This window comes from Argiope bruennichi, chromosome 4 (genome assembly GCF_947563725.1).
Source record: "Argiope bruennichi chromosome 4, qqArgBrue1.1, whole genome shotgun sequence".
In the NCBI taxonomy this organism is placed as follows: domain Eukaryota; kingdom Metazoa; phylum Arthropoda; class Arachnida; order Araneae; family Araneidae; genus Argiope; species Argiope bruennichi.
This window is the reverse complement of record NC_079154.1, coordinates 63875506-63899077: the sequence shown is the minus strand read 5'-3', so window position 1 is coordinate 63899077 and position 23572 is coordinate 63875506. Positions and strand designations below refer to the sequence as shown.

At 31.0% G+C, this 23572-nt stretch overlaps 1 protein-coding gene across 1 annotated transcript in view; it reads left to right on the top strand.

The window, feature by feature from the left end:
- Positions 1–23572, top strand: part of LOC129966571 (uncharacterized) — a 454962-nt gene that overhangs the window by 341107 nt on the left and 90283 nt on the right. The window contains exons 3-4 of the mRNA XM_056081029.1: positions 3509–3568; positions 12941–13062. Coding sequence (XP_055937004.1) covers positions 3509–3568; positions 12941–13062 — 182 coding nt within the window. The remainder of the gene's footprint in view (positions 1–3508; positions 3569–12940; positions 13063–23572) is intronic.

The following is a 23572-nucleotide window of genomic DNA, read 5'->3' as shown; positions in this document are numbered from 1 at the left end:
ATGACATTTTCCCTAGCAACGCTAGTCTATTATATTTTATGGATTAAATTATCCATAACTATTTGCATAGATACAATTAAATTTCAATTTAAATTTAAACTCATTTTTCGAAGTTCCCATTGGAATATCTACGAACACTCACTCTTACCGGTATCAGCCACACACTCCCGCGCAACTATTTCTCTCGCTTCACTTTATTTCATTTTTGCCAGGAACAGCTACGTGGAGGTTAAAGGCATGAAAATGTTGAAAGATTTTTCTCGAACAATTGTAAAAGGTACTCAATAATTTAATTATTTTTGTTGAGGGTGATAAAGGGCAGCAACAGTCGTTTTAATTCCTCGTCATTCCTTGTTGGGCTTTCCTAAGGTCTTCATTCAACTACAGAATTAAAATCTTTAAAAGATTAAATTTGTGTTCCTTATCTTACTGGAGCATTTCACTCCAACACATATCGTCATTTATGGTTCAATCAAAGATACCTAATACAAAGCTCTTCTGGTGCAGCATCTTTCCATTCTGGCCCTTGTTTTAGATAAGTATGATACAGCTGATTATTCATTTCATGCTTGCAATGCTTTTTATTTGAACTCTTGGCAATCAAGAAAAGATTTTAACTTTTTTTATTAAATTACTAAATGCTTAGCTAAAATTGCTAAACAAACTTTTATTAATAATATGAGTTATAAAGGAAAATTATCTTGCAATAAATTGTTGTAAAATAATACTGTTATATCTCAGAACATGTTGTTGAAAGCATTTTTATTAATCAGGGAATATATTCCAGATATCAGTTTTCTTTGTTTGATCAAAGGAAAACAGAATGAATGAAAAGAACTTGAATTTTCTTCCAGAATTCTAACTAAACCATATGATTTTTTTTTCATGTCTTTAAAAATGAAATTTTCTAATTAACATTTCACCTATTTTTTCATACGTTTAAGTTTTTAACTTTTGTAGGCTTATAGTTCTCATTGTTGTTACTTTACTTAAATCTTCAGAAGTTAATTGTCTACTATCCATATCTGATCATCAACTGTTTGCACATCATCAAATAAATAGCAAAAGAAAAACTATTTCTTCAGTCCCTTTTTGAGATTGATCCAAAGGCTTGTGCTGGTGAACTCTGTCGCGGTATTTCCCCATACAAAATGCACAGTAAAGTTTTGTTTTTACAGCCTGAGTAAAAACTTTAAGGCCAGTAAAAAATTTTGAGAAAATGGAAACATATAAACTGAAGAATTAAAATATCATTTTATTGATAATTATTGAGCTTAAAATAAAAGTAAAAAAAGTAGAAAAATTAATTTGCAAATATTTTATTATTAGAAAATATTACAGAACACACAGATGAATATTTGAGCCTGAGTAAAAACTTTAAGGCAAACATAGAAAATAACATATAAGAAAAAAATTACAAATTCTTAGAAGGTTGTGTAGGAGCCATTTCTTCGAATTACTTCAAATATTCTTGTTTTCATGGATGAAACGAGTTTTTGACAAAGGGTGGGGTCGGTTTTATACCATTCATCTTCGATAGTAGATTTCAGCTATATTGTTGATGTAAAATGTCTCCCATTTGCATAAACTCTTCTTGCTAAATCACCCCAAAGGTTCTCGATTGGGTTGAGGTCAGGTGATCTAGCTGGCCATTTCACAGTTTCAACATTGTTGACTTGGAACCAATTTTTTGTACTGTTACTCGAATGGATCGATGTATTGTCTTGGTGATATTTTCAATTTTCTCCAGCAAGACATTCTTCATTTGGCAAAAGATGATTTGTTAGGACATTTTGATATTCTTGTGAATTCATTCTACCTGAAACGAATGCAATTGAGCCCACACCATTGTAAGCAAAACAGCCCCAAGTCATGACAGACCCTCCACCTAATTGGCGCTTGGAGAATATTTCTTTTTCATTTCTTATATCATGCCAGTAGAAATTCCAGTCATCTGGTCCATCCAAATTCCATTTTTTTTCATCAGAAAAAATAATTTCTATCCATTGGTTGTCCCAGGTCATGACTTTCTGGCCAAAGTTCAAACGCTCTATTTTGTGTCTCTGCAGTAACTGAGGCTTAGTCAATTTTGCTGTATAAGTGAACCTTCCAGGCCTTCTAATTGTGTTATAAATCGTTTTCTGACAAACTTTTAAACCTGTCGTCGGAATCAGTTTCCTGGTTGAGTACTTTCCAATAGATGCAAGTTGGCAAACTCTTCTTTCATCACGCGAGGACAAAGCTTTAGGTCTTCCCCCAGTATTCTTTTTACCATAATTGTCTTTCTATTTTTAAAAAAAAATGTTGACTACAGTCTTTGATCTTCCTATCTTTATCGCAATAGCACGACTACTCATTCCTATTGAAGACAAAGCTTCGATCTGTCCTCTTTCACGATCAGTTAACTTCTTACCCTTCGCCATCTTCACAAAGATCACCAATACTTCGAAGAAACGTATGACAAATATGAAAATTGCAGCGTTGTCACAAGCTAGTAGTTGCAATAGTAATTACACGATTATATTATATTTATTTTTAAAAAATGACTGGTGGCCTTAAAGTTTTTACTCGGGCAGAAATACTAACTTTGTAAATAACCACATGTTTCCCATAATTATGTATTTACAAATTATGTTTATGGCATTTATTTCTTATCAATGAACTTTAATAATTAATATTATTTGAATCCCTTTTATTTCATTTTACATTTTCTCAAAAATTTTTACTGGCCTTAAAGTTTTTACTCAGGCTGTACATTTCTCCCAAAATTGGAGGACGGTGAAAGACAAACGAAACATTGATGGCATATCTTGGAGACACGAGTTTTCATATGAAATAAAACTTTTTGAAATCAGTTCAATAGTTTTAATTGCCGAACTCTGTTGCGAGATTTCTTCATAGAGAATGGATTCCGAAGGTTTTTTCGATTTTTCGCAAAAGTGAAGTGAGGCGGTGAGCAGGCGATTCTTGATAAGATATCTAGGGAACGTGAGCTTTCATATAAAATGAAAATTATCGTAATCGTTTCAGTGGTTTGACTGGAGAACTTTTGAGCAAGATTTATACATGGAAAGGATTTTTTTTTTCGATTTATCTTAAAAATGAAGAAAGGGAAAAGGCAATGGGCCCTCGATGGCATATCTATATAGGTCATGAACTTTCATATGAAACAAAAATTAAGGAAATCGGACCACAGGTAGTAGGGCACCTCTTCATAGGTTTTACTTATTACTTTAATTATATAAATAATTATTTTAGCCTTTAATTAATTATTTTAATTAAAATTTGATTCAATACCAGAATAGTCGACTGGCAAGGAATTTAAGAGAAAAAAATAATTACAAGATGTGAGTTATAAATAAAAGATATAAAAATAGAAAATAATTTAAGAGTTCTACTCTTCAATTCACTAATAAAAATTGCTTTTAAAGTTTTGGACCATAAAAATTTATTTTTTTTTTTAAATTTTTTGCTAAGAATTTATTATTTTTATTTTGGTTCATTTCAGCCTCAAAGTGATAGTCTAACATTAAAAACAAATAGGAGCTTCAAGCCAGGAAAATATTCGGTAAGTTTTCAATATTAATTTCATATTTATTTACTAAAAATGAAAACGCTCTTTTTCTCTTTATGTCTAAAATTTAAAATTGTGAAAATGATCTCCATATAATGGATTTTGTTAACTTTCTTATTGAATGGTTTTGTATGTTTCTAACGTAGAAAATTATTAATCAACTTTAAAGGACTTTAATGAAAGGAAATATAGAAACTGAATTTATTGGTTGTGTATGAATTCAGAGTCCTTCATTCATATGTTCACGCAAAAAAACAAGAAATGTAATAAATTTTTGTATTATGGTAACGTTACTTAACGAGTAACTATCTATCCAGTTGTTATTTTTCCTTTTTCTAGAATTATGTTTTGTTTATTCATTTTTATTTGGTTTATAATTTTTTTTGTATTTTATTATTCTGTTATTAGATACTGGGAGAAGATCTAATAAATCAAACTTAAGAAAAATCTCAAAAAAAAAATCATTAAAATCTAATAGAATAAACGGAAACCTTCAGAGACGGGAAGTCGAGCTTTGCTATTGAGACTGTATGTTAACCAAGATTCTTTCCAATCAAAATTTGATCAGTTTATCACAGGACATGACCCTGCCCAGGACGTGTCCTATTTCTATAGATTCTGCTTATGTTTTTGTAATCATTGCATATATGAAGACATTTGTCCTGACTCTTGCCACTATCTCTGCCCTATATCAAAAATCATCTCAAAAATTTTAGTACAAGATACTTATCGACTTGTTGCCAAAATATTGCTCAAAATAATATATATATATATATATATATATATATATATATATATATATATATATATATATATATATATATATATATATATATACCGAATAATAAAAATTAAGAGGAATCTATAAAAACAGAAACGTGATGAAATTATTTACTAAAAACGTTTTAAATATCTTCTATAGTTACTAAGGCATTAATTGCGGAGTTTTTCAATATATAATGTATATTAACCTCCCTCTTTCACTTATGTCCTTGATTTTTCTTGATATTGTGGCGGTATTGCTTGACCGTAAACCTTTTCAATTCAGTTCCTGATAAGGATAATAATAATAATAATAATTCCCATCAATCAAACTAATGTCTTCCATTGCCTCTTCTGTTTTTTCTTTTATTTAGAGCGAATTTTCTCCATTTATCATTTTTTCACTGCCAAGAAATCGACTTCACTTATGAACTCACTAAATGCCTTATTTTCTTCCCTTTAAAAAAAAATAAATGAATGGAAAAGAAGAAGAAGAAGAAATCAGCCACCAACCAAAATAGAAAAGGAAGAAAGAATGAATGGAGACAACAAATGAATTAACGAGAGAGAAGGAAAAAAATCCCCATACAATCGGGAAGATTTCTGACCACGATGGATTAAGCCCTGACCAGACAAACACATATGAGATAGAATTTTATTCGAATCGAATTTCCCACCTGCATTCCTCTTGTCACAAAACTGCCTTAACGAAAATGCCACTGCTCCCTGCATAAACTTCAAAACGTTATATGAAATTATTTTACGAGGGAAAACTTCCAAAATTGACTCATTTCGCACAGAATTTATATTCTCATCAATCAAACTAATATCTTTCAAATGCTCCATCGATTTTTTTTCTACCTGGAAGACAAATTTCTCCATTTATTATTATTTTCCATCCTAGAAATCGACTTCTGTTATGAACTCCCTAAACACCCTCTTATTTTCTTTCCTAAAAATGAAGAAATCAGGCCTCCCACCGAAAATGGAAAAGGAAGAAAGAATGAATTACAGCATTTTATTCGCTTGACAGCCAAATAAATGAATGAGGGAGAAGGAATGAATGCAAATAATAAATGGAACTCTAGGAGCGGCGCACCGCGAGATGTTTGTCATAGTTTTGAAATGGAAATGGAAATACCATTACTCTTGGGCCGACTCCCCGCGGACTTGTGCCATTAATTTGAAATCTCTGCCGTCTTGGCCCGACACCCCTTTAACCAGATCACACACCCCTCAATTAAAAGGTGTGACACTGACTGAAGAGAGCAGCTTATTTGCCCCTCTGATGGCTCCAATGACAACAATTTGTTGGTGTCGGAATACCCAGCTTTGATTTATGGACGAGAGACTGAAAATTTTAACCAATCTTTGGGACAAATTAGTCTGTTGACTTTGCTGCTATCTGTATAACTTTCTTGTCTGTCTCGGTTTTTTTTAGATACTGATTGATCGAGTTCTGGAAAAACCGAAACATTTTTTTACTTGTTGTTCAAACCAAAGATACCTGTTGTTATTTCTTTTGAACTATCGCTTTCTAATGGAGTATCGCTTACTGATACTTTGTTATTTATTAACCATTTGACTTTTACTTTGAAATGGCTTTAACTGTGAAGAGAGGTTTCATAGATATTTGTAATGTTATTAATTGCTTTTTTTCCATAAGAATCTCGTACCTGTAACAGAATATATATTTAAAAAAAACTTATGCTGAGTCATATAAAGAAAGTTTTCTCTATTTACTTAAACAAAATTTTTATTAAAATTATATTATTTTTTTCATTGTGATACAGAACAATGAAAACATTTTTTTTTCCATTGTGATTCAAAGCAGTGAAAACATTTTTTTTCCCATTGTGATTCAAAGCAATGAAAACATTTTTTTTTTCGATTATGATTCAAAGCAAAAAAGCAGTTTCATTATGATTCAAAACAATGAAAACATTTTTTTTCATTATGATTCAAAGCAATGAAAACATTTTTTTTCATTATGATTCAAAGCAATGAAAATATTTTTTTTCATTATGATTCAAAGCAATGAAAACATTTTTTTTTTTTCGATTATGATTCAAAGCAAAAAAGCAGTTTAATTATGATTCAAAACAATGAAAACATTTTTTTTCATTATGATTCAAAGCAATGAAAATATTTTTTTTCATTATGTTTCAATATAATGGAAACATTTTTTCATTATGATTCAAAGCAATGAAAACAATTTTTTCCATTATGGTTTAAACTAATGATAAATATTGTCGTAGATAGCTAAGTACCTCAAATTAATATTTTTTTTAATTCATTATCCGTTGGATTTTATTTTGAAGTTATTTTTAAATATCAAATGCAATTTCGAAGGTATTTATTTATTATTAACTATCTTTCCAATAAAATGTTATTTTATGTTACAAAATGTTATTTTTTTCATAATAAATTATGAACACCAAATAACGAAAGAAATAGCGATAACATATAAAATCTAATTTCTATTGATTTGTATGTAGAGATCAATTATTCGTTTATGTTTGAATATTTGCAAAAACATACAATTGATTTGGCTTCATTTTTTAATCCTTTATTTAACGACGATAATTAAAATTGCCTTTTAAATCAGGCTGATATCTACGTAATATGGCTGTGATTTCTGACGATATTCAAAAGAACACGAAAAATCGTAGCTCCAAAAGCAAACAATAGATATCAGACAGAAGTTAAAAAGCTTTAATGATTGCTTCAATTAATTGAATCATTTTAACTAATTAAAAAAACTTTCGCTTTGCTGGGCTAATTCCGCAACAAAATTTAACTAAAAATATAAAAATAAAATTTACCAATTGGAGTGATTTCCTTAAAATATTGAATGAACTTGTCATGCCAGTGCCATACAAGGCACTGGCATGCAGTGGTCGTAAAAAAAAAATTTTGGCGTGAATTTAGCATTTTTACTGAATCTTTCATGCCAACCTTGGCGAGTTTTTTGAAGATTAATTCCTGGCATGCGTTAATAGCATCCAAAAATCAAATTTCTGTTTTAGACATGTTTTTCTCAACAGATTAAAATAAAAAATTTGACACAAAACTTCATTTGTAATCCTAAAATGTCTCATATGAAATTTGATATATCTAAGCCATTTTTTAATTATTGCATTTACATGTTTTAGAACGTACAGAGCGACAGACAATCAATCTGTAATTGGATTTTGCTCAAAATTGAACAGATATCTACACTATAAATATTAAATCCGTGCACCGAATTCTATCTATCCAGCTCTCTCCGTTTTGTAATTGCAAGATGCATGATCCAATAATGCAGAGTATGCCGTAACTAATTTCATTAACAAAAACCTTTCTTTGGAAATAATATTAAAATCATGCATCATACCGAAATTTATGAATTGCATTTCGAATTTGTAAAATAGAACTAAAAATGACAAGTTGCCGTGACCAGGATTCGAACCTATGTTATTGCGGCCACAACGCAATGTACTAACCACTATACGATCACGGCCTCGTGAAGGATTGCGACAAGAAAGATTGACTTATAATTGAGTCGAAAAGTTGCTCTACTTCCTAAATGGAGGTAACGGTGAGGCAATCAAGTAAGAACAAAATTGACACCGATCAGAGGGATCATTTTTCAGAATGTCTTTGATAAACCGAGGAAATGGTTTCCCTTAAACTTTCTCGTATATTCTTTAATAAACTTTTCATGCCAGCGTACACCTTGTATGGTATTGGGGTACAATTGTTAAGGAATATTAACTTTTGGCACAATTTAGCACTTTTATCGAATCTATCTGTCATTCTTGGCGAGTTATTTTGCGATTAATCCCTGGCATGCATTAATAGTATCCGAAAATCGTATTTTTGCTTTAGGCATGTTTTTCTCAACCAATTGAATCAAGAATTTGGTACAAAACGGCACTTGTAGTCACAAAATCCGTCACCAAATTTCATATATTTAAATCATTGCGTTTTTAAACTGTCGCTGTTACGTATTTCTGAAAGTACAGACTGGCAGACAGTCAACTCTTTGCTGGATCTGACGTAACATTTGATGTGTCTACACTATAGATGTTAAATCTATGTACCGAATTTTTTCGATCTAGCTCTTTTCGTTTTGTAATTATAGTGTTAACTCATATCCGTACAGCCGGACAGACTGACTTCCTGTGAACACATTTTACTCAAAATTTGATAGAAATCTGCAAATTCGGTGTAACGACCGTATATCAAATTTTAACCATTGGGTCAAATCGTTTTTGGGTTATCTTTGTCACTGACATACGGACATTTTCTAAAAATAAATTTTTCGAACTCAGGGAGTCTAAAAGGGGAGGTTCGTCAAAATCTCAAATTCAAATGTTTTGACGATTATTATACTTTTTGTATACTATGTGTACTAGAAAATAAAAGTCTGATGGTAAAATAGTTCGATAAATAAAGAGTTAAAGAAACGCACCCTTACTTATATTGAGTCTTCTTTCGCATGATATTGCATGATGCTAAACTTTTTTGTTGAATCATTTAATTTTAATTTAATTAATAAAGTATTTATTAATTAAATTCAATTATTATATAAAAAAATCAGTTGATCTTATTATAATAATACTATCAGTACGCTTATCAATTAGATGAATAATGGCTTCAATATTACTTTTTGTTTATACATAAAAATGAAAAATATTGAATTCACAATATTATTTTTATAAATTTAATCTGTAATGTAATGCATTAAAAATATCTGAATGGAAGCTATAGGAACATATTATACTAGAAGTCAATTATACTATTTACCGCTTTCGAGAATAATACAAGCCGATTTTAAAGCAATTTTTGGAAAGCAGCTTTCTTCCAGCCCAGTTTCCAACGTCCCAGCCAGTTTTAGAGTGGAAATCGAGGAGCGACTTTCTACTTTCTAACCGTTTGAAGAGTTAATATTTATTTAAGTAAAGAAAAGTCTTATGGAAAACTCTTAAATCATAATCATTATTCAGTAAGAGATTAAAAATACAATATGATCGTGATTTACACTTTTAAGTCTACTAGAGAAATGGCAGTGTAAATGACGTAGCGAAAAGAAGTGACACCCTGGGCGTGCAGAATTTTTTCTTTATCGCTTAAACTCAACTTGAGAGGACTTACTCATAAAGAACTATTTTAGAGAGAGCGTTAATGAAAAATAAAAATTGGATAATAATGCATTATATAGAAAAAAGTAAATTTGTAATAGAAGGATTTATAAAATTAATTATAATTACTAAAAGACGAATACAAATCTATGCTTGTCAAAGCCAGGTAATAAAATTAGTCAATCATCAAGTTAATGCAGTCTTTTATTATAGTGAAATACTAAATTTAATTTAAATTTAAACTTCCAGTATTTGAAACTATAAAATGAATATCTAATATTATATTTATTCTGCCATATTGCAGCAAGAATTTAATAACGAAACTATTTAAAATCAATTTTTTAAAATTATTTTTAAACATGCTACCATAGTCACTATTAAATAAAAAAAGAAGAAACTATTTTAAAAGTCTGCATCAATTTTAGAGATAAGAATCAGCATCTGACGTTGAAATTAAGTGTGCTTGTCAGCACTCTAATAATGATCAAAAATTTGCCACTTGATAAGTTATTCAGCCACGCTGAGTGACGTAACACTTGCCCGCACTGAAAGACAGCCGCCTACCTCTTATCATCACTTTGCCATCCATCTTTCATTGGAACATAAAAACAGATACTTAGGAAGATATCTGAGAGGCATGCAAATTCAGTCATTTAACACTCTAAGCACATCTCACGCGGGAATAAAAAGATGCCTGATAACCAAAGCACTTCTATTCTGTTTTGATGAAAATGTCAATTCGAATTATGACATGAAAACTTTTGAAGAATTTTATTCCGACAGGAAAATCCATGCTTAAAAAAAAAAAAAGTGTTCTCACCCTTTTCATAGCACCTACCCGCAACACTGTTCCAAAATTCAATTTTGCCACCCTTCTACGGAATTCTGCCTTTAAAGGTTTTAAAACCGAAACTAGCTTTTCAAATCTATAATGGGAAAAAGAAAGGGTATCCACACATCAAAGGAAAAAAGGGAAAAAAAGTAAAAAATACTACTTCTGTAGGCTAATCATGACGTGCGCCTATAGCACGGTCTATCTTGGGACCAAATAAAGAATTGGCGATTTGATATTCATGGCACGCGGGCCAACTTCCTCCCCCTTTTTTTCTTGGGATAACACATTTATAAAGACCGATAATGATACTTGAAAGATGGATAAAGAAATTCGTTGTGAACTGACGGGACGAAAATTTGATTAGAAGAAAATTCCAACTGATGCGTTGTGAGTCCTCATGGGTTCTTTTTCCAAGCAGGGGTTTTCCTTTTCCTGCTACATACATCCCCAACCAACCCCCTGCTGCAAAGTAGAGAATGAAATGAAGACGCTTGTTTGAATACATTAACTTGAAAAGTCTTTCTTCTCTCTGCATGGTGTTGTTGTATTCAATCCCATTGTATTTTATCCTTATTGCCACCTGGGTTTCAGATGAAGAGGGCTGTTTCATTATAAAAGCTATTTTCACTCGATGGGCTTTTTTTTATTTTAGATTTAGATTTCTTTTCTTCTTTTTCTTCTTTTTAGTATATTTCTTTTCTTTTTTTTTATCCACTGAATAAAGTAAATATTTGCTGTCGACTGTCTCTTTGAGGTGTGACATTCGATTGATACGATTCGTTTCAACCAAATGAAATAAAAATATTGCATCTGTTTAGTGCTTTTATAATTTTTTAAAATCCATTTCAAAATATTCTTCAGATTTTTTTAGTAATATGATATTACAAAAGATATAAACTTTGTTATTTTAATATGCTTGTATATCTTGTAAAATAACATCTGCATCAACTACCGTAAAAGACATCCACTGCTTTTATGCAATTTATTTCAAATAAATATTTTTTTTTCTTTTTTTAAATTTATTTTCAGAATTTGTACATAAATATTTGTGGTTGAATTTTAAACTTTTTTTTATGAAATTACCGATTAAATTATTATATTTTTATAAATGTATAATTAGGGCATAGCCGGCGTTCTGGCATAGGGGTAGCGCGTCTTCCCCGTAATCTGGGCATTCCGGGTTCGAGACCTGATTCGGGTATGGTTGTTCTTAACCTGTGTTCTATCTATGAGGTGTGTGAAAGAGCCACCCCCCCCCCCTGTAAAAAGGGATTATGCAAGCGAATGTGTGAGTGTCATCTTCATATGAGCCAAGAAGTTAGACTTCTGCCCTCGGGTGCTCAGGGGCCTTTACCCTCAGAAACTACTGCACAAATTCAGCTTAAATCGCTGACTTCGTCAGCGGACTTGTCTATGGCAAGTGCCATAAGTAACAACAACAACAACATAATTAGGGCATTTTTATCGCCAAATTGAAATTGACACTCAATTGAACTAATTGCTTTATCTTATATGCAAAACTGCAATAAGATAAGGCATAAGTGAGAAACATAAATTAGAAGACTAGAGTTTCTTTCTTTGGAGCAGGATAGGTACATCAGTCTAAATGGGATTGGAACCATCGCAAACAAAACTCGACAGTTTTGGGCCCCACTATTATAATCTGTTCGAATATTTTATTTGAACCTTAATCATCAATTCGAATCAGTCCGATCTTAATCTTATGTGGTCCGATCAATCAGCAATTACTAGTATTCGGAGGTTGTATTGGCTTGATTATTGATATCTAATATTGCCGTTTAAAATAAATTCTTTAAAATGATATTAGACTGTTAAGATAGAATCATCTTATTTTGTAAAGTTATAATGTGGTTTCAATGATCTGGTGCAAAGGCTTTGGTCATGAAATCGTGAGTTCATGTCCGGATTCCACTAGAAGTCCATCCTGTATTTGTGCCTTCTGTACATCAAATATGATAAGATGTCCTCACTCAGTTTTTTGGTTAGATATTCTACCATTAATTGTTAACGCCGAGTCTGACTCGGCATTCTGAAGTATGCATTATTTTCACGTTCTTATTAAATAATGATTGTTACGAAAACCATATAATAGTAAAACTTAATTCAATTTGAAGAATTGTAACGAATCTGTAACTATATTTTGAACTTCCTAATCATTAAAAGCATCCTTGCACTCAGATATGTGCATTTATGCATCTTATTATTTTTCGAATTACAAAGGGCTAATGGCACATAAAATCTTAGAAAAAATATTGGATTCGATGTCGTTATCTACCCAAAATTCAAAATACAAGTTCCATTTCCACCAGACTTTTTATAAATACTAAATTAAATGTTAATTCAACAAATTATGGGAAAATTTGCTACAAATATTTTTGTAACAATCTTTGATATTTTTTTAATGAATTAATAGTATGAACCTGATTCCGAAAGAGGGACGAACTGAAGATTTAGTAAAGACTGTACGCCCAGTTTGGTGTAACAGCTGAAACCTAAATTGAATTTCAGAATAGCTTTTATTATTGTTTTCATTATTAATTCATTTTCATTTTATGACAAGAGTGTTTTATGTGTTTGTATTTTATTTGTTTTGAAATATTAACGCATTCTGCCCCTTCTCAGCCGTCCAGTTGTTTGAGTGACCACGAGGAAGAGAGCATCTATTGTTTGTATGAAGTTCCACCGAGCATTGCTGCTGAAACCCCGTCCTCCAATGGTGATCCTCTTAGGACAGCCAAACCCAGGTAAGACAGCTACTGCCTCATATAAAATAAAGTTTCTTGAACTGTGACCCACAAAACAAATATTTCAGATAAATTTAATATTTAGATAAAAATATTAGATAATCAGTCATTATGATATTCCACAATAATTTAAAAAATTTCAATTAAGTTTATCAAATAATTGTATTACGTAAAATTTCTTTCTGCTTATTTTTAATTAATGATTCATTTGTGAATTTTAGTGCATTATGTATTAATAAAGTTTTACAAATTTTCCCAGTAAAATTGAGTTACCAGTAGAAAAAATTTAAGCCCTATTATAAAACGTATTTTCGTTCAAATCATATATTTATTCGCGATTTTCTTTAGTTTTTGGTAATTCTATCTGTATATATTCAAGCGTAATTAATCACATGAAATTATATTAATTACCATAGTAATATTGAGTGCCAGTTTTTCAGAATGTATTTATTAAGTTTAACTACGTGGGCAATATTTCTTCTTACAAATTATATATATATAATTTAGGCTTTGATATCCTTTACTGTGTTTAAGGTTGAATATATATCGTTCAATATTTTTAAGATTAAATGTCTTGTTATTATATGCGCACATTGTTTATTGCATTGTGGTTTCTTATATGCATCTGTATTGTTACAAGATATATTTCCTTGCCCTTTCTAAAATTTATTTCCAGTTCATACCTAACTTGTATTCGATGTTTTTGCCCTGGTTGGAAATTGGCTTTTTGACTTATCAGTATTTGGCATTGCTTTTAGAATTAATTTTTCGCACGACGAAAATAATAAATGAAATTTGAAATAAATTACAAGAAATTGAAAAATAAAACCTTGGTTGGTCATAACTCTGTAGTAAATATTTATTATATTGGTATTAATTTTATTCTACTTTTTTTTTGGTTCCGGGTATTCTCAATAATTCTTTATTATTTTTGTGTAATTTTATTACGTTTTTTTTTCTTCATTTGTTTCGTACATGAGTACATTGTCATTTTATGTACACGTAGCTTATTACATTATTTCTAATATGCATCTATATTATTACAAAATATATTTGCGTGCACTTCATAAGACTTACTTACAGCTTATATCTAAGTTGTATTCTTTGATGCTTTTGACCTTTTGGTAAATTAGCTCTTTGACTTATCAGTATTTGGTGTTGTTTTTAGAATTGTAGTTTTTCGTACAATGAAAATAATGAATGAAATTTGATATAAATCACAAGAAATCAAAAAATAAAACTTATGGATAGATCAGAACTCTCAAATAAATGATTGTTATATTGGTGTTAATTTTATTCGAATATGTTTTGGCCCCGAATATTCTCAATAATTATTATTTTCGTGTAATTTTATTCGGGTTTTTTTTCTTTTTTCGTTTTCCTCGTACATAAGAACTTTGTAATTTTATGCACACGTAACATTACATTGTTCCTTATATGCATCTATATTGTTACAAGATATATTTGTGTGCACTTCCTATAACTTATTTCCAGTTCATACCTAGGTTGTATTTTTTTATTCTTTTGCCTTGGCTGTACATTGACTCTTTGACTTCTTTTTAGAATTATAGTTTTTCGCACAACGAAAATAATAAATGAAATTTGTAATAAATCACAAAAAATAAAAGAATAAATCTTTTAGATAGATCATAACTCCAAAATCCGTTTGTTCTATTGATGTTAATTTTATTCGAATATTTTTTTGTTGATAACTGAGCATCTTAATGCTTTGGATCAAATCTTATATTTAGATAAGGTTTTGTTTTTTAAATTTATATAATTACAAAAAAACATTTTTTATAACTAACTATTAGAGCCTTTTTCTATCTGATCTCGTGCTGACAATGTCATATAGCGCTATCTCAGACCCAGTTTCACCATGGTAAAACTAAGTGTAAGTTCAAAAATATAAATAATGATAGATAAACTGTAAAATGAAAACTGTGATTATAGCAAATTGTTTCAAATAACGTGTTAAACTATATGCATTCATGATTTTTTTTATTTGAAGGACCAGTTCATACGTAGGTGAGATTGAAAAATATTCGTATATAATCAGTATGTGATTCGTAACAAAATTAGTTTTCGTCGGAAAAACAAGTTTAAAAAAACTGCCGAGCAGAGCTCGATTTTCCAGGTATTTGTCATCAATACGCGATACGGTTTAAACTGAAACAAATTCTTAATACATACGACATTACCATATGACATACTTTTACTATGTATTACGCTTGCATTACTGTGTTCATTAATGCATATGTACTGACTGCATTCAAAATGGCGCCTTGACTGTTCACATTTGGGGTCGTTTCCTAGAACTCTGAAAAGCGTGGAAGAGATCGGAAATGGGAGGAAGGCGGCTCATTTTGGGAAACATTCACCAGTGACTCTCTCTCTCTCTCTCTCTCTCTTTATTCTTCTGGAAGTAAACCGAAGCCGGTTTGTTTTCAAAGGAAATGACTAAAAGAAAATGGCGTGTCTCTCCTTAATGAAGTTACTTTTTTCCTCTTTGCCTTTCACCCAGTCTTCTTCATGCACAAAGATTTCTAATGAAATTGTGTTTCTTTTACTTTGCATTTGGAATTCTCAAGTCTGTAGATTTCATTTGCGTTCTTTGTGAGCTCTAATGCAGTTGGCCTGGTTTTCCCCCCTCTTAACTATGTTTCGGGAATTCTAATTTCGTGTAGGAAAAGAGTCATGATTGCTATATTTTAAGTATTTCTAAGGAAAAGTTGTTACAAAAGTGTATGTGAAAAGTTTTTACATTATTTTTGTAATTTAGATAAATAGTATAAATAAATGATGAATTTCATTTTTATTCTGGCAATAATAATTTTTACTTTTTTTGTATATGAACTATGAAAGAATTATTGTAATCGTCGAAAAATTTGAACTTGTGATTTTGAACAATCTCCACGTTTTAGACCAACTTGAATTCGAAACACACGTTTTGGGAAAATGTCTGACTGTCTGTATGTCACAAAGATAACTCAACAACGCTTCGAGCTAGACGGATAAAATTTGGTATACGATCTTTTTACCGAATTTGTATCTATCAAAATTTATGGAAAATCCATCCAGAGAAAGTCCGTCTGTCCGACTTGTCGAATATAAGTTAATACGATAAATACAAAACAAAGAGATCTGGATGGATAAAATTCGGTATGCAAAATTGCTACAGTTCTCTACAGTTTAGACACCTGTCGAATTTTGAGCTAAATCCAACAAGGCGCTGATTGTCGGTCGGTCTGTACTTTTAAAAACATGTACGTGTGATAACTCAAAAACGGGGTTATTTAAATACATCAAAGTTGGTATGACATTTTGTGATTACAAGTGTAGTTTGAGGTCAAGTTTTTTTTTTTTTCAATCGGTTGAGAAACACGCATCCAAAACACAAATTCGATTTTCAGTTGTTTTTAATCGCACGCCAGGAATTAATCGCCAAGGATGATACGATGGATTTGGAAAAAACGCTAAATTCGTGCCAATTATTCGCCAAGTAACTCTCCAAGGACGATACCATGGATTTAGTGAAAATGCTAAATTCACGCCATTGGAATATGTACGCCAATGCTATGCAAAACGTTATCGGGGTATTGCGAGAAAGTTTAGGGGAGACACACTCCCTCTTATTCCAATTGGAAATATATACTTTACGTCTGGGGATATAGAAGTTATCTGTTAGACCATCTTTAGCGAGAACACCTGCTATATAATTATTGTTTAAGAGTTTTAACAAATTATTTTTTAAAAATATTTCTGGATATATTTTTAATTTTTAATATTAATCTAAAAACATTTTTTCGTTTTTAAATATGTAATAAATGATAGATTATGAATCATAAAATTATTTTATTCATATAAAAAAAGTCATAATTTTTTTTCTCCCTTCTTTCTACAATATTGAAACTTCTTTTTAATTAAGTCATTTGCATGCTTCTGAATAAACCACACAAAACATTTCAAAGATCGCCAACACATGGTAATTGGTTTCGACGAAGTTCTCTTCATGAAACAAAAAGCCGTTGTTCTGTCGGGGAAAAAGCATGTCTTTGTTGTCGCGTGCGAATTTTCCCACGTGCTGAGGCTGTTGCTTGTCAAGAGGAAGTGTTGCCTAAACTGACGTCCATCAGATAATCCGAACCGAAATAACAGCGTTCCCCGAGCATCCGCAGACGCCCGCAGTCTGACTGTCATCTGTTCTTTCTGCTAAGGAGTTTGGTTCAAAGAAAATGAGTAAGAAGTTTGAGAGACGTATCGTCAGTCTTCAACAATGAAAGTGAAATATTTGTGAAGCAACTAAGTTAGATTTCAAAGTTTCTAAGTTGGAAATTTAGTTGGTTAAGTTTTGTAGACGGTGAGGTAATAGATTCTTTGCAATTCATTGAATTTTTTTGTTCATAATTCCCTTGGTGGGGAGGGGGCTAAAGTGAAATCAGTTAACTTATCAATGAAGGAAGAGATACAATTTTAGCAATTTTTCTTTAAGAAAAATGATGAATTACTCAGAAATCTGCCTAAAAAAAAGAAACATTTTTATATCATCAAAACCTTAGTAGAAAGACTGCCTTGTTTATAAAATGCACAAGTCCAAAACTGTTTTTCATTTTTGACGAAAGGTCTAAATAACCAACGAGAATTACTGCTCGTAACTTTATCGCTTATTCTTCAATTAAAATCTTCTCCTACCCCGCATAAAATTATGGATCTTGTGTAACGCCGCAAATGAAACATATATCTTTGGCATGAATTTTTATTGAATATGTCGTGTGAATATGTATTTTAAACGTCTTTTTGCGGAGCGAATGCAACCAAAATTTGACAGGGAATTACAGTTGTAGTCATAATATATTATACCGAATTTCATTAATTTAAATCATTCCATTTAAGAGTTATTGCGTTTACTTGCGTACAGATAGACAAACGATCATTCCATGGTCAGATATGATTCAAAATCTATATTTTAAATGCTAGACATGAGTATTAAATTTTATTTACCTAGCTCTTGACGTTTTGGAGTATTTAACTCACTTTCAGTTGAACAGCCAAACATACCAACTTTTTGTTTATGAATTTCGTTCAAAATTTGGTACGAATCGACAAATTCTGACCAAAGTCCATCGTCAGTCTGCGTCAAAGTCCATCGTCACAGTCAGTTATCGTGTTCATATACAGATGGACACAACGCCAAAAATGTATTTTTCGAGCTCATTGAGGTCTGAGATGTGGAAATTCTTCAAAAGCTCGAGTTCGAATTTTCTGACGATTGCAATACTTTCTCTGTACTTTGCATAAGAGGAAGTAAAAAATGGAAGAGATAATGACAATGGACTTGCATCTTGAGTCGTACCACGTATTTTTTTTAAAATCATATGAAAGAATAAACTGAGGCAAAATTAAACAAACTTTATCCTTTTGTTCCAATTATTTAGGTAGAAATATGACACGCAAATATTTTTGAATATTTGGCCAAATATTTCCTTCACGCGCAATTATTTTTTGCAATTTATCGCCAAAAGGCCGATTTCACCAACATTATATACTTAATGAGGAAATTTTTTTTGTTTATTTAGTATTTCCTCGTACTTGTCAAAGAATTCATAAACTCGCTCTTTATTAAAATGTCGTACTTTTGCCGTTTAAGTTGCCTCTGGAGTGCGTAAAAACAATGATGGATGGTCTTTCATAAACTTGTAATATCACTTTTTCCTTCCAATTTGTTTTGCAAGTCAAAATTATGTGGAAACTTATATTTTTTTTAGCTAATTTAAATATCAACTTTCTTAAATCAGTTGCTGTAATCCAAAAATAATAATATAAGAATACGCTTAACCTGCTATTTCCTCCTCTTTCTTCGGTCTGATCTTTGAGCCTTCCAAGTTTAATTTTTGATGTCGGGTAGTTTTTTTTTTTTTTTTTTTTTTTTTTTTTTTTTAGAAAATCCACATTGCTATGAGAATTATTAAACCATATTTTATATTTACGTAATTTTCTTAATGTCTCAACTATATTTTCTTATTTCCACTTGTAAATTCGTTTTGACATTTTGGGAACTATGACAGAAAAATTAAAACATTTTTCGTTAAACATCCAGTCACAATTTTATTAAATCACCGAAGTCAAGTCTCTTACTCTTATTAAAATTGCACCAAATTCTTAATCATATTATGTATGATTTAAAACTACTTAAGACTCTACAGGAATTGAATTTTTAACGAATACTAGCAATTCAGGAATGGAGAACATGTCAGTAACATAGAATGTCCCAGAACACAGTTCTGGAATGGTAAAGAATACTCTTGAAATTTTAATTAAAATAAGAAATAAACGGAAACTTTCGCTATTATCGTCTTTGTGATATGAAACAGGAACTTTCATTTTGAAGTCGAGTGCTTTACCTCAGCGCTATCGGGAATTGAGACTTACGTTGTATTGTTATCTGATAAGTGTCTGAAAATTATATGTTCTGTAATCATCTTTCCTGCACTTAGTTTCCAAAAAAAAATCCACAATTCTTAACTGAAGAATTGTTGAATTACAAGGAAATCTTCAATTTTTCTATCAAGTCTATAGATATGCATATTTACTAAAATAGTTAGGCGTAATTCACAACTTAACGCAAAAGCTGTATGATTGGTATGCAACACTACAAAATTCAAAACGAAATATCACGCAAGATAAATTCATTTTTCAATAGACAAAGATTTAAAACTACTTAAGACTCTACAGGAATTGAATTTTTAACGAATACTAGCAATTCAGGAATAGAGAACATGTCAGTAACATAGTAATTCACAACTTAAGTAACGTAATTCACAACTTAACGCAAAAGCTGTATGATTGGTATGCAACACTACAAAATTCAGAACGAAATATCACGCAAGATAAATTCATTTTTCAATAGACAAAGATTTAACAAATACATAGTAGTTGTATATTAGCAATTGGAACTAAATCTTATAACGAAACTGATTTCATACCCTTTTTTGATACGCTTTTGTTTTCTTAACTTGGAATTTCTGTTTTAATCTTTCTTAACCATGACATCGTATCTAAAATCTCGAAATTATTGTTTACACCTTTTTTTTTAACTTCTTTCATTGTCTTGTTAAGAGATTAGTTCTCTAAACTTTGTAGTTGGAAAATTTCCTTTCGGCGATGTTTTTGTTGAAGAGTTATTTCATTATGATTATATCTTCTAAAATCACTAAATTACTTTAATTTTTTGTTTTTTTTTAGGAAACCTAAGTAAAAGAAAAAAAGTCTAGAGCTGTTCTTTCTTTTTGTCTAGATTTAAATTATTTGCACTTATTGATTGATATTTAACCTTTTAAAGGGATAATTAACTAATGTTTAACTCATTTCACAGTTGGGACTTTTTTGCTGTGTGAAATTTAATCTTAAAGTAATAAATGAAAATCACCATTCACGCACTGATTATTTATTTTGACTAAATATTTTATGACATATTTAGAAAATATATAGTCCCATGGGGGAGGCAACTCGTAATGGGGGATGAGAAGCTTCCGGCATGGTGGTTGGTTCTCGCCGCCTTAGTGGGTCCCTTCCTAAGAGAAGGTTTGCACCGTGGTCGGGATGGCCCTTGGGACTCAACCACAGTTCCCTCCAGTGTTGCTGTTGTGGCGGTCCGGTCATTCAGATTTTTCCGTGGTTAATCCCTCTTTATTTGTTCTTGATCAGTACATCATTTAGTTTTATGAAATAAGATGTATTGAACTTGTATGCATATATTTATTTTCTTTTTAAAAAATTTTGCTTTTTTAGATTATGGAAATAAATAGCTTAGGAACTTAAGAATTATTATTCTTTCACATTGCAGAGGAAAAATTCTCATGGTTAATCATGTAGGAATGATAAAAAACTGTTTTTTGTAATATTCTATATATGTTATTGTAGTTGTAAAGGGAATATTATACAAATTAACCTATTCTACTTAGATTATTTTAATTTGATTAGTGCAATACACTTATAAAATCTGTTAGCCATCTTGATGCCCAAACAAAACAAAAATCTTATTTTCTGTCATCAGTAGTGATTTAACTTAATAATAAAAAAGACAATACGCTATATACAATCCATCAATAAAATTTATGGAATAAGGTCTTAATAGAAGATCTAAAAATATTGCTGCCTTTGAAAAATTATAAAGGTTGTCTCAAAATTGATGCAAGATTTGAATTTGCCACCACCATGCGTGCTAAAAGTGCTTGCAATCCTATTAAAACAGCCATTTCACAGCTGATATTTTAGGGTTAGTAAAAATGAAAATAGAACAAAGTGCCAACACAAAAATATGAATTAAACAAAAAACACAGTTTTTTTTTTCCTTTAAATTGTTATATTTTTATTGAATCGTAAAACACATAGGATAGGATTATGTTTGGAATAACACATTAGGTAAATAGCCTCCACGGCTTTGCTGTCTAATACACACTCTTTTATAATAATTGACCATTTTATAATTTTGACCATTTTGTTGATGCAACGTTGAATTTCCTCCTTTAATGCTCGTGTGCTTGTGGGCTTGTTAGTATAGACCTTTGATTTCAAATGACTCCATAAAAAGAAATCCAATGGTGTTAAATCACACGTTTTAGGAGGGCAATTCTTAAATTTTCAAACTGTGGCCGCCAGACTTTCCTTATTTTTTAAATGTTGTACAACAATGAACGCTCCATTTTTTACTAACGCTGAACTATCAGCTATCAAATGGTTTTCTAATAGGGTTGCCAATATTTTGCTGTACGAATGGTGACACATTCAAATCTTGCGTTAATTTTGGGACATCCTTTATAATTAATAATCATACATAATGTATACCATAAAATAATGTATTCAAGTCAATGTTTTTATTTTTTCCATGTAAAATGATAACATCTGAAGGACACCTTACTGTTTCAAAAAAATTTTCATACATATTTGATGGCCGAAAAATTTCTCTCACCATTCTTCCGAATATCTGATGGGTTATGTAACGATACCTCGAAAGTTTTCCAAATGCTACCACTCATGTTTCCACCTCTGTTCACAAGTTGCTAAAATATTAAAAAAACAAAGTCTTTTAAAAGAGTGCCGTCGTGTAATGCCACCCAAAACCCAATACAACCATCGATCATTCTGAGCTCTTAAAGAGTTTTAAAATTTATGGCGATCTCGAGCTAAAAGTTTTCGCTTTAACTACATTGTACGTCTAATTAACGCTCCATTTATGAAAGTAGTTTCAGTCCAAAAATACTGGCCTCGCGGGGATATAATTTTAATTAATATTTATTTTCCTCTTAAAACTAATGAGGTTGCAGCACAGCGCGAAGATGAAACTGAATGCTTCTTCAACTTTCGCACTTTGATGAGTTATTCAATTAATGGCTGGAGGAGTGGACTTGGCTGCTTGTGAAACACTTTGGCAACCTGGAATGTTCATTACTAAAATGATTATGGACGGAAAGTGATAGACTTTTATTTTGTTTTGGAAGAGTTCTCAATTTGATTTTGTTGTCTAATTTTAATTCGTGTGGAGATAATGTTAAATATTCATATGTAAGTTGATACGGTTGTCAACTACGTACTCTCTTATCAGATTTTATATTGTCTTCCCGTGTATCAAATGTAGTCTTCTTGGCCGACAAACTTTTATACATGTACCTAAGACATGGGGGCATTAAAATTTTCTACTACTGGTATCGGAAAGGCATAGATTTCGAATATTGACAACTCAAAGTAGACACATGTTCAATTTCTACGGCACTTTAATGATACCTCCCGTTAAAAATTTACCTTTTAACCGAACAATACAGATTGAAAGGATTAAAGACATGTACAAAATTAGAGATGCACAATAATTAAAGAATCGGAGGGTTTTGCATTCAAATTGCTAATATATTGCACAGTCGTTCATCGAACTATTAAAGCTCTATTGTAGTAAATTATTTTTCTGTACAGCTAAAATAAAGCAATTACTTTTATTAGATGCATCAAAATTAGTAACATTCAAACAAAGCAAAATTTTCCGTTATTCGTATAGCAAAGACGTAGATTTTGAAAATTCTTAACAACTCAAAATTGACAGTTATGTTCTTTTTCCACAGCTCTTTAATAATATCTTCCGTTGCAAATTTGCCCTTTTTTGTTAATAATAAGTCGATCCTTGTGCACCACAATGTACAGCACAAGGCTTACAGAAGTAAGTAGAAACAACTACATACAAGGGAAAAAAACATAAAATAAGGATAAAAATAACAGCATGACTAATTAAAAATTGAAGCAGCAAAGGCAATAAATTTACAGAATGAGAAAAAAGCCATTTTGTGGTCGACCAAAACATGAAGAGGAGGTGGAAACTTAATATTACAGGCATCGAGATCCACAATAAAATTCCTTCTCCCTTCAGTAAGTTTGGAGCAGTCAAAAATCAAGTGTTCGACGTTTTGAACTCCACCCACGCTGCAGGAGCACAGATCAGTGTCCGATAATCCAAATTTTTGAGATA